The 11,461-nt window shown below is 31.3% G+C and overlaps 1 protein-coding gene across 1 annotated transcript; it reads left to right on the top strand.

Annotated features, from left to right (window-relative positions):
- Positions 1-5,560: 5,560 nt before the first annotated feature.
- LOC141536742 (structural maintenance of chromosomes protein 1A-like) lies at positions 5,561-11,165 on the top strand. The gene is made up of 3 exons (XM_074257455.1): positions 5,561-5,777; positions 5,933-6,153; positions 7,600-11,165. The coding sequence occupies exons 1-3, from the start codon at positions 5,666-5,668 to the stop codon at positions 10,939-10,941; spliced, it is 3,675 nt and encodes a 1,224-aa protein (XP_074113556.1). The 5' UTR covers positions 5,561-5,665; the 3' UTR covers positions 10,942-11,165.
- Positions 11,166-11,461: the final 296 nt, after the last annotated feature.

Here is an 11,461-nt window from a genome sequence, read left to right on the forward strand (position 1 = left end):
AGAAATTTCGGGTGATTTTTTTCTGTGATAAATGGATGAATAGTCTTTTAGGGCTTGAAGTTTTGGAGAGGATAGTTTTATCACCGTAAGGTAATATTAGATAAATTAAAATATGTTCTGTTAAGTTATTTTTTTTTTAATTTAAAAAAAATTCTAAATCTTTTTTGTGAAGAATTTAAATAAATTAAGAGTGAAAATTGTGCGAAAATTTTCAAGAGGAGTTTTTAAAAAAAATTGTCATTACTGTAAGAAATTAAAAAAAATCCAAGTTTTAAATTTTGATGAGAAAAAAAATAAAAAAGAAAAAAATTTAAACAAAGACAAACACCCTGATGGTATTACTGACGGTAATTACCGCAATTATCGACGATTAATTAGTCACTTATTCTACCCTTGATGTACACAAGAGATCGTGGCATCTTCTAATCGCACAGACTCCATCTACTCATCCTCTCATCCAGTACAAAGTAAGAGTGTTATATAACTATATATATATATATATATATATATATATATATATATATATATATATATATATATATATATATATATATATATATATATATATATATATATATATATATACAGCATCTACATACAGTGTATAACTGCTCCAGTCTTTAGTCAGCTTTGTTCACTAATTAATTGCTCATTAATCTAATCAAGGATCAATTAAAAAAGCATCCAACGAGAATAAAATAAAAGATGTAATAAAAAAAATTATGTAACTAAGAACAACCGGATCGTAAATGTCCATCCCCTTTTCGAGAAAAGACGCGGAATGCGGGGGAGAATAATGTGAAAAAAAAAAAAAAAAAACGATATATATGTACATGGTGAGTAAAGTAGACATATATAGTTATAGTAGGGCACGGAATGGTGAACAGCTGCCACTGGAAAGGTTTTCAGTGGCCCCATAACCCCCATGCGATTCATCGAAGCGTTGGAGCAGCCCGTGGGCTGTAGCCTCTACTCATATATGTATATAATAGTATAGCCACGTTTAACTTCTTACTACTTATACTTCAATATAATATAATACTACATGTACTCGTACTCTCGTACAGTTTTACTATACAAGCATACTCTATTTTTTCGCTTTTAAATGAAAGAATAAAGCCATGCTCAAGTAGTTCTTGACAATTTCGATAATCTTTACAAACACTGTCAGCCTTTTTGTGTACGAACCAAATGTACGCTTTTTTTCCATTAAAATTGATTCGGATTTACAAAGTATTCACATAGAGTCCCTAGTATTAATTTCCTAAACAATTAAAAAAAAAAATAATTGATATCTTTTTTAGTTTTAGAGATACAGCGCTTTCGTACATTCGTACGGTGCAACGTACGAATCTACAAATTTCCGTTTTCAGCTAAACTAATCAAGCCATAAAAAAAATTTTTTTTGTTACTTATTTGTAGTAATAATATTAGTAGACTTACATACTTTGTTTTTAGTTTTGATCAAAAATTTTACGTAAAAAAAATTCAATTCAATATTTGTAAATTTCAGGTAAAATTAATTCTTTCGACCGCTATCACCAGACCAACACATTTACGCCCAAATTCTAAAAATAAATAATAATTAGTGACAGTAGAAAATTGTAGGTTGTCAAAACCTCAATCAAAAATCACAATATCAAATTAAAAAAATTAAATAATAAAAATTAGTACAAGATACCTGAATTGCGAGTTATATGTAGTATAATATAAAATAATATATTAATGACGGTTGAACAATTTCGAAAGTTATTTGAGTATGACAAATGATACATCGAAGCCCAAAATATAATATATATAAAAAAAATATACTACGATACAATATTAAACATATATAAACGTGAGAATGTCCACTCGTTAATTTGGATCGAGTATATCGCTTATACTTATTTAAAAAAAAATGAAAACCGTAGTAAAATAAATAAAATAAAAGTTTTGCCCGCAATATCTCTAAAGAACCAGTTCTCGCGTTAAATTGACGGTTCTCACGCACCAGACTCTACTCTCTTACTCAGACCCTGGTGAAGGTACACACACACATATATGTAATACTCTTGTCTGTACATGTAATACATAATACCAGTAAGTAGTGAGTGTTATGTAGGCTTCATTGGATTGGAGTAATTACACAGGGCATCAAGCTTCGAACAATCAACACCAAGATGCCATGAGAACCGCTGGGGATGTTGCTGCTATGCGGGATAAGAGATGCGACCTGATGCTGTTATGTTTTATTATTATCATCATTTTTATTTTATTTTATTTTATTTGTTTTTTTGTTATTTTGTCTTTTTAAACGTCGGACAACGGGAATGGCGTTGCTCACACATGTACATGGATCTTCGACATCAAAACTAAACACTATACTATATACTATATACTTCATGTAATCTGCTACGCACTATCGTACTATTTTGAAGGCCAAGGGTACCCTGAATAATTTGTAATTTTTATTTTTATCAGTACTATTGTTTTTTTTTCTTTGTTAATTATTTGTAATTAAAATGTAGTAGTCGTAAGATATTAGCTGTGAATTATTGTTTTTTTTTTTATTACTTTCAGAACAATTAAATTATTAGTCTCACGCGTGAGTCACTAAAAATACTGAGATAAAGAGTAAATAATAAAAATATTAATAATGGGTTTGTATGAGCAATCTACGCAGAAAATTGATTTGTTTTTTAATATTAGATTTCTTTGGAGCGTTTGCTCGTGTGTTTTTTATTGTCTTAATTATGAAAATCTTTTAATTATATAATTATTACGAAAATTTTTAAGACAACATAGAAATTCTGAAAATTTTAGTAAAACATTGTTACGAGACAGAAAATTATGTTACTATTTTTTTATTGAACAAATAATGAAAATATTATATTAGTAATAAAAATGTTCAGTAAAAAAAATATATATATAAAAATTTGAGTATTTTAGTAATGCTTATCTTTGAGAGAAGAAAAGCTCAAGTATTTTTTAACGCACCCTAAAAAAATAATCCCCTAAACCAACAATCTAAAATTTATCGTCACTCAAACTTTAAATTAACTCCCCTACATATATATTCATTATAAATATCTCAATTTACAACCGTAAAATATTAATCCGATAATTTCAACATTAATCCCACCTAAAAATGCCTATCATTGAACCCCTATCGCCATAACATCTCACTCGTATGAAAAATTAATGCATTAGAAAAAGCTATAATGTTTCAATTTACCAAAATTGATGTGATGAATTAATTATAATTAATTAATAAAATTATAACATAAAATGTGTTTAAAAATGAAAAAATTTTGAAGTATTGAGACTGGAGACGGTTTCTCATCTAAAGGTAATTTTCTTGACAATATGTCAAAACAATAAATTAACTACAAACAAAAATGAAAATATAATTAAATGACAGTGTTGTTAAAAGGATGTTTGCAGTATTTTTTCAGCGATGCAAATAGAAACCGGAACTCAAAGGTTCGTGCGCAGAATCGATTATAATCGAGTTCGAGCAACTGCACAACTCCCGTACTGGTCGTGCATAAGAAACAGCCCCGGAGAGGGTTTTGTTCATCCACCAAATTCAGCTACACCATTCCCGGGTCATATTTATATATATTTATGTCAACTCCAACACATATGTTTATGTTTATGTATATCCATATTAATTAAAACCAATGCTTTTCTACCTCGCCTATAAGAAATGTCAGACAATTAAACATTTAAATTCAAATATTTAATTTACATTCGCATACCAATCAATTATTAATATTCAGTAGGCTAAATTATTAAAAGTTCATTAATAATAATAATTAAATTATGGATTAAGTATTTTATAAAAAATAATTTTAATAAAATTACTCGTCAAAAATTTTTTTAATTTATTTCTTCGGAAGAAATTTTAATAAAAAAATTTTTTTAATAAAATTACTCGTCAAAAATTTTTTAAATTTATTTATTCGAAAGAAATTTTAATAAAAAAATTTTTTCAAGTTATTGATTAATTTAAATATTAAATTTTTGACATATCAATTCAAAAATTTCTATGATGATTTTTTAATAATGTTACAAATTTTTTTATTTTATTTTAAATAATAATAATAAGCCCAAAAAAATTTTTTTTTATTTTGCAAGTCTCTAATTTTTTTTTATCGTTCAAAATTTCTAAAAATTTTCAGACTACTGATGTCACACTTATCAGTATAATATTTAATAAAATAAAATTTTGTATTTAAAGAATTATTGATCAACAATTAAAAATTATAATAGTAAAAATAATTATAAATTATCAATGCCAATTACAGTTCAATGGTGATGATTTACATCAGCGGTTACGACGTAAATGTCAGATGAAATTAAAATTCAAAAATTTCCGCCTGACTAATTTAATTATTCAGCTGATAATTAAAGCAAATAAAATAAAGCAATAATTGTGAAAAAAAATCAAAAGTGAATCGGACCTTGGAGTAATGGAGGAAGTTGATTTGTTAAATGCACGTGCAATTCGGCAGGAGCCGGCCGGCGTCCAAGCGTACGAGGACCAGAAACAACGCCATAGAGGTTTTTGCATAAATCTCGCACTTTCAAGCTTGTTTATACATTTTTTAAAGAATTAGCATAATTATTAATACAATGTTGTAATTAACTGATTACTTACGAGTGTGAAAAATAGCTGAAGCACAAAAATCGACGGGAGCACTTGTATTTAACACTTTCCTCACAATCCTTGTCTAGTCTGGTTAGTTCACTCAACTTGACGCCGAAACTTGTGCGCATTTCCTCGCGCGCATTTTCATCCTGCTCACAGCGCACGACGCGCCATCTGGCGGAAAATTTTGGAAGAATAAATTGATATTTAGCGCACTGTGAGAATTTTTTGTGAGAACCCGAGAGCAAGGAAAAATTTAAAATTTGAAAATGATAAAAAAATTATTTAGTCAAATTTAAATGAATTTTTTATAGATTTCAATTTAAATAATTACGACATTAAAGTTAGCAGTCACTAAAGAATTTTTAAATTTTATTTAACAAAAAAATTAGTTTCAAAAAATTGTTTTAAAAAAATTGCATTTTTAATTTATTAAAATTTCTAAATATTCATTTTTTTCTCTTTTTTTTATGCAGCAATTTATTAATTAGAAAAATTGTTAAAATGATCAAATATCGCCTAAATTAAGTGACATTAAAGTTAGCTGTCACGACAATTTTTTTATTTTTTTTAACAAATAAATTTGTTCCAAAAAATTATTTTTAAAAAATTGCATATGTAGTTTTTTAAAATTTCTAAATGTCAATTTTTTTTTGCCATAATTTATTTGTAACAAAAATTCTTAAAATTGTCAACTATCTGCTAAGTTAATTTTCATTGAATTATTTCATAAAATAAGATGTTAATAATTAAAAATTTTTTTAATAACTATAACATTTAAAAAATTTTTTAATTTATTTAATTTTTTTAATCATCGGTTTAATTTCAGTATTTAAATGTCGTGAATTTTTTAAAATGAGCTTACAGCGCCACCGAGTATGAAACGTAAAAAACAGTCAAATTGCATATGGCCTCCTAAAACGGTAACAGCAATGAGATCTGTGGAATTGTGGCGCGAATTTTTTTCCACCAGTGTTAAATAAATAATAATAAATTAAAAGTGGATAAATAATTACAAACAGCCTCAATATGCCGGCGTTTTTAAAGCATATTGAGGTAGAAAATTTCAAATCTTACAAGGGAAAGCTGGTGATCGGGCCACTGAAGTCTTTTACCGCGGTTGTTGGACCCAATGGATCAGGTTGGTTATGTTTGGCGTCGACTTTATTATTTTCCCACCAATTTCACATAATACACTTGTCGAACCCATTTTTTATCTCTATGTTAATAATTTTAACACTAATTCGTTTTTTCTCATTTATTTTGATGATCTTTACTAACAATAAAACCTTTCAGGTAAATCAAACTTCATGGATGCTATAAGTTTTGTTATGGGCGAGAAGACCAGCAGTTTACGTGTCAAAAGATTCAGCGAACTTATCCATGGAGCATCTATAGGAAAACCAGTGTCACGTAGTGCGTCTGTTACTGCCGTTTTTGAGCTTGAAGACGGAAATGAAAAGTCTTTCATGCGATCTGTTCAAGGCTCATCTTCTGAGCATCGTATCAATGGATCTGTAAGTTTTGCTTTCTCCGAGCAGTCCATACCCACACTATTGTCAATTATTTAGTTTTGACATTAATATTTTATACTTTTCTGGTGGTGATAATTTTTATTGTAAGAAATTTAACAGATTTCTGATAATTTTTTTATTTACATACAAAAATTATTAATTTTTTATAAAAAGTTTAAACTAAATAATGATAAATGGGTTAAAATTTTTACACAATATTAAAATTACCAAACATATAATAATATTTAATATTTTGATAAACAATAATAGAGAAATTAATAAAAACAAAAATACCAAGTCGAAATTTTCAGAAACTGCCAGTGAAATTTTTTTAAAAAGATTCGCGTCACTTATTTATTTTTTAAACAAAACAAAATATTGTCTAAAAACCATTTATTTTTTAAACAAAACAATTTTATTATTTAAGAAAATTAGTTTAAATTTTATTATGAAATTTTTATTCATTTTAAATAAGATTAATTATATTTCAATTTACTCAAATAATATTTTTTTTGTATAGCTTATACTTTCTCAGTATAAATTATTTAAAACATTTACAATGTAAATATTTAAAAAATTAATAGCCGCAAATTTTTGTACAATTATTGTTTATTTTTTTAAAAAGCTTAAATTACTTTATCAGTTGCCAAATTTTGTAGAATTTTGTTATTTTTTTTTTTAAGTGATACTAGTAAAATAGTCATAAATTTAAATATTAGTTATATCAGGCCATAGTTTTTTTTTTATTAACTAAAATAAATTTATAAATGACTATGGTCTGTTAATAATGATTGTTTGATATTTTAATTAATAGAAAAATCATGGACCTAAATATAAACAGCATTCATTAAAATAAATTAAATTTTATATTATTGTATGATATTAATTAATTGATATTTATAAAAAAAATTTCTACAGTTGACAATTCACAAAATTATACAATTCAATTGATAATTTTTTTAAATGAATAAATTAAATTACTTCAGTTATAAACATAGATTTTGATCAAAAATCTCAATTTTTATTTTTCAACTTACAAAAATCAAAAATAAAAGTATCAGACGTCTGAAAATGAGTTAATCGTTTCTTTTTAATAAATTAGAAGTAGATAAAAATTAATATATTAAAAAAAATATAAGGTGAAAGACCCAGTTACTGATACTGGCCTAATTATTGACACTTGCAATTTTATTTTAATTTGAAAAGAAAAAAAATTTAACTTTAATAAATTAATAAAGATAATTTTAGAGTTATAAATTTTAAGATAATTGATTTCTTGAGAACATTTCATTTTTTTTTAATTAATATAAAATTGCAAGTGTCAAATAACTAGGCCAGTGTCAATAACAGGATCTTTCACCCTAATATTTAATAACTAATTTGATGTCTCTTAATTTTATCACAAGTCTTATTTGGATAAAAAAAAAACTAATTCTATTAAAATTTCAGGTGGTGACGAGTCAAGTCTACTTGTCAGAGCTAGAACACCTGGGAATAAACGTGAAAGCCAAGAACTTCTTGGTGTTCCAAGGAGCAGTGGAATCGATCGCTATGAAGAACCCGAAGGAGCGTACCGCTCTCTTCGAGGAAATAAGTAATTCCGGTGCCTTGAAAGCTGAGTACGAACGACTGCGTTCGGAGATGCTCCGCGCTGAAGAAGAGACTCAGTTTTCCTACCAGAAAAAGAAGGGAATCGCTGCTGAGCGCAAGGAAGCCAAGCTCGAAAAGGAGGAGGCCGAGAAATATCAGCGTCTCAAGGAAGAATACGTCGAGAAACAGATTGAGCTCCAGTTATTCCGACTCTACCACAATGAAAGAGACATTGAGGATCTGGAGAACACTCAGAAAAAACGACAGCACGACCTGGACAAAATCGAGAAGAAAAAAGAGAAAGCTGAGGAAGTCCTCAAGGACCGCAAAAAAGAACTCGGTAAATTGACCCGCGAGCTTGCGAAAATAGAGCAAGACATCCGGGAAGTCGAAGTCGAGATCACTAAAAAACGGCCTACATTCATCAAGGCCAAAGAGCGCGTCGCTCACATGCAGAAGAAAGTCGAATCTGCTCACAAGTCTCTTCAACAAGCTCGAGCTGCTGACGAGGCCCACAAAAAAGATATTGCCGAGCTTCAGGAAGAGCTGAGACAGGTAGAAGAAGCCAAAGCCACCTACGAAGCTTCCATCGCTGGACAGTCTCAACAACAAGGTCGTGATGTTCAGCTGGAAGATGAGCAAGTCAGTGAGTACAATCGATTGAAGGAGGAAGCCGGGAAGCAGTCTGCCAGGTATTTACAGATGCTAGACTCGATAAACCGAGAACAAAAGTCCGACCAAGATCGTCTAGACAACGAGAGTCGCAAGCGCACAGAAATAGAAAATAAGTTCAAGCAGAAAGGGCATATCCGAGACGATCAGCTGAAGCGCGTCGAGAAACTCGAGGAACATATCAAGACTTCAGAAGCGGCGCTCGAGGATCAAAAGAAACTTCGCGCAGATCTTCAGAATGATGTCGGTTCTTCAAAAGACACTGTTCAGCGTCTTCAAAGAGAACTTGAGAACATTTCCGAGCAGCTTGGAGACGCCAAAGTAGACAAGCACGAAGTCGCCAGGACTAAAAAAAAGACGGAAATCGTTGAGAATTTCAAGCGACTTTTCCCGGGAGTTTACGACAGAATGTATAATATGTGTGAGCCAATTCACAAACGGTATAATGTCGCAGTTACTAAGGTTTTGGGCAAGTACATGGAAGCCATCGTCGTTGATACGGAGAAAACAGCGAGGTCGTGTATTCAGTATCTTAAGGAACAGTACCTTGAACCAGAGACTTTCTTGCCGCTTGATTACATCCAGGCAAAACCGCTGAAAGAACGTTTAAGGAACATTAAGGAACCGAAGAACGTCAAGTTATTGTACGATGTTCTTCATTTCTCACCCAAGGATATCGACCGAGCGGTTCTGTTCGCAACTAATAACGCTTTGGTCTGTGAAACACCAGAGGACGCCAACAAGGTTGCCTATGAGCTGGACAAAAAGATTAGGTACGACTGTGTAGCGTTAGATGGAACTTTCTACCAGAAGGCTGGAATCATTTCTGGTGGTAGTTTGGATCTGGCCAAAAAAGCCAAGCGTTGGGACGAGAAGCAGATGGCTCAGCTTAAAGCTCAAAAAGAGAAACTTACTGAGGAACTGAGGGAATGTTTGAAGAAGTCGAGGAAAGAGTCTGAGCTAAATACGATAGAGTCCCAGATCCGGGGTTTGGAAACTAGATTGAAGTACAACAAGAGCGATTTGTTAGGAACCAAGAAGCAGATCGCAGATTGTGATAATGAACTGAAGGAGCTACAGACTGAGTTAGATCAGTTTGAGCCGACAATCGCAGTTATTGAAAAAACGATGACTGCCAGGGACCAGGAAATCCAGAATATTAAGGAGAAGATGAATAATGTTGAGGACGATGTTTTCACAAGCTTCTGCGAGCAAATCGGAGTAAGTAACATCAGGCAGTATGAAGAAAGGGAGTTGAGGTCGCAGCAAGAAAGAGCCAAGAAGCGAATGGAGTTTGACAATCAGTGCAATCGGATTCAGAATCAGTTGGACTTTGAAAAGCAGAGAGATACTGAGAGCAATGTTCTGAGATGGGAACGCGCTGTTCAGGATGCTGAAGATAAGTTGGAATCCGCTAAACAGACTGAAGCTAACCAGAAGTCAGAGATTGACAATGATGAGACACAGATGGAGAAGCTTAAGAGCCAGAGAAATACTAAGAAAATTGAGGTTGATTCTAAAGAAGAGGAGATTGGTAAATGTCGTAGGGACGTTGGAGCTATTGCTAAAGATTTACAGGGAGTTCAGAAGCAGCTGAATAATATTGAAACGAAGATAGAGCAGCGCAGAGCTGACAGACATGCTATTCTGATGCACTGCAAAATGGAGGACATCGCAGTACCGATGATCCGTGGGAACATGGAGGACATTGCAGGAGACGCAAACAATGATACGAATAATGAAACTTTGAGCACGCAGCAGCAGTACGAGCGCGAGAGCAGGATTACAATTGACTACGGAACGCTGCCGGATAATTTGAAGGAAATAGAAGAGGACGAGTTCAAGAAGACGATGGGTAAGATCAACCAGGCGATTAATGACTTGCAGAATAATATTCAGAGGATCCAGGCGCCCAACATGAAGGCGATACAAAAGCTGTATCTGGCGAAGGAGAAGCTCCAGGAGACTAATGAAGAGTTTGAACAGTCCAGGAAGAAGGCCAAGAAGGCTAAAACGCTGTTCGAAAAAGTCAAAAAGGAGAGACACGACAAGTTCATGGCGTGTTTCGAGCATGTTGCCAATGAGATCGATCCTATTTACAAAAGCTTGGCGAAGAATCAATCTGCACAAGCATTTCTTAGTCCGGAGAATCCTGAAGAGCCTTACTTGGATGGGATTAATTACAACTGTGTCGCTCCGGGGAAGAGGTTCCAACCTATGTCGAATCTTTCTGGAGGAGAGAAAACCGTTGCGGCTTTGGCGCTGCTTTTTGCAATTCATAGTTTTCAGCCAGCGCCATTTTTTGTTCTTGATGAAATAGACGCCGCGTTGGATAACACCAATATCGGAAAGGTAGCGAGCTACATCAGAGACAAGACTAGTTCGTTGCAGACAATCGTTATTTCGCTTAAAGAAGAGTTCTACTGTCACGCAGACGCCCTGATCGGGATCTGTCCCGAGGTTGGAAGCTGTCTTGAGAGCAAAGTACTAACGTTAGATTTAACAACTTTTCCTATGAATGTTAATTAAAAGGTTTATTATCTTAATGTTATCTTTATTTATCTTGTCGTTTTATTCCTTATAAGTTACATTTTTTACTTTTATTTAATTAACTAAAACTGAATTACTTAGCTTTATTTTTCGTCTTCTTTAATTTCACTTTATTTTATTATTATTATTGTAATTTTTGTTTTGATTTAATGGGAAACTTGTACATAAATCAAAGGAAAGATAATAAAACAATTTTTCAAGAATTTTTATTTTATGATTAAATATTTTAAGTACAAAAGGTGAGTTTATTGATTTTATTGCCAAAACTATATTTTCAAGCACGAGTATATTTATACGATGTTTCAATTTGTACTTCAATCGATAGAATAATTTTATTTTAATCAATTATTTGTTTTATCAATAATAGTTTTTTCTCTATATAATAGTACCATCCTTTATATTTTTTTTTAATTTTTAATAAGACGTTAAAAAATAAGAATTTTCATTGGTAAGTATATTTTTATAATTCTAATTTTTGCCGTTGGGAGGCTTCTTCTGA

Source organism: Cotesia typhae, unplaced genomic scaffold (assembly GCF_013202065.1).
Source record: "Cotesia typhae breed Kobodo isofemale line unplaced genomic scaffold, CoteBio_Ctyphae scaffold_45, whole genome shotgun sequence".
Taxonomy (NCBI): Eukaryota; Metazoa; Arthropoda; class Insecta; order Hymenoptera; family Braconidae; genus Cotesia; species Cotesia typhae.

Excerpts from the sequence above, each read along its gene's own strand:
- LOC141536742 (XM_074257455.1), top strand. The coding sequence starts at position 5,666 with ATGCCGGCGTTTTTAAAGCATATTGAGGTAGAAAATTTCAAATCTTAC. Across the intron at positions 5,778-5,932 it reads TGTTGGACCCAATGGATCAG|GTAAATCAAACTTCATGGAT; the intron begins GTTGGTTATGTT and ends AAAACCTTTCAG. Across the intron at positions 6,154-7,599 it reads AGCATCGTATCAATGGATCT|GTGGTGACGAGTCAAGTCTA; the intron begins GTAAGTTTTGCT and ends TTAAAATTTCAG.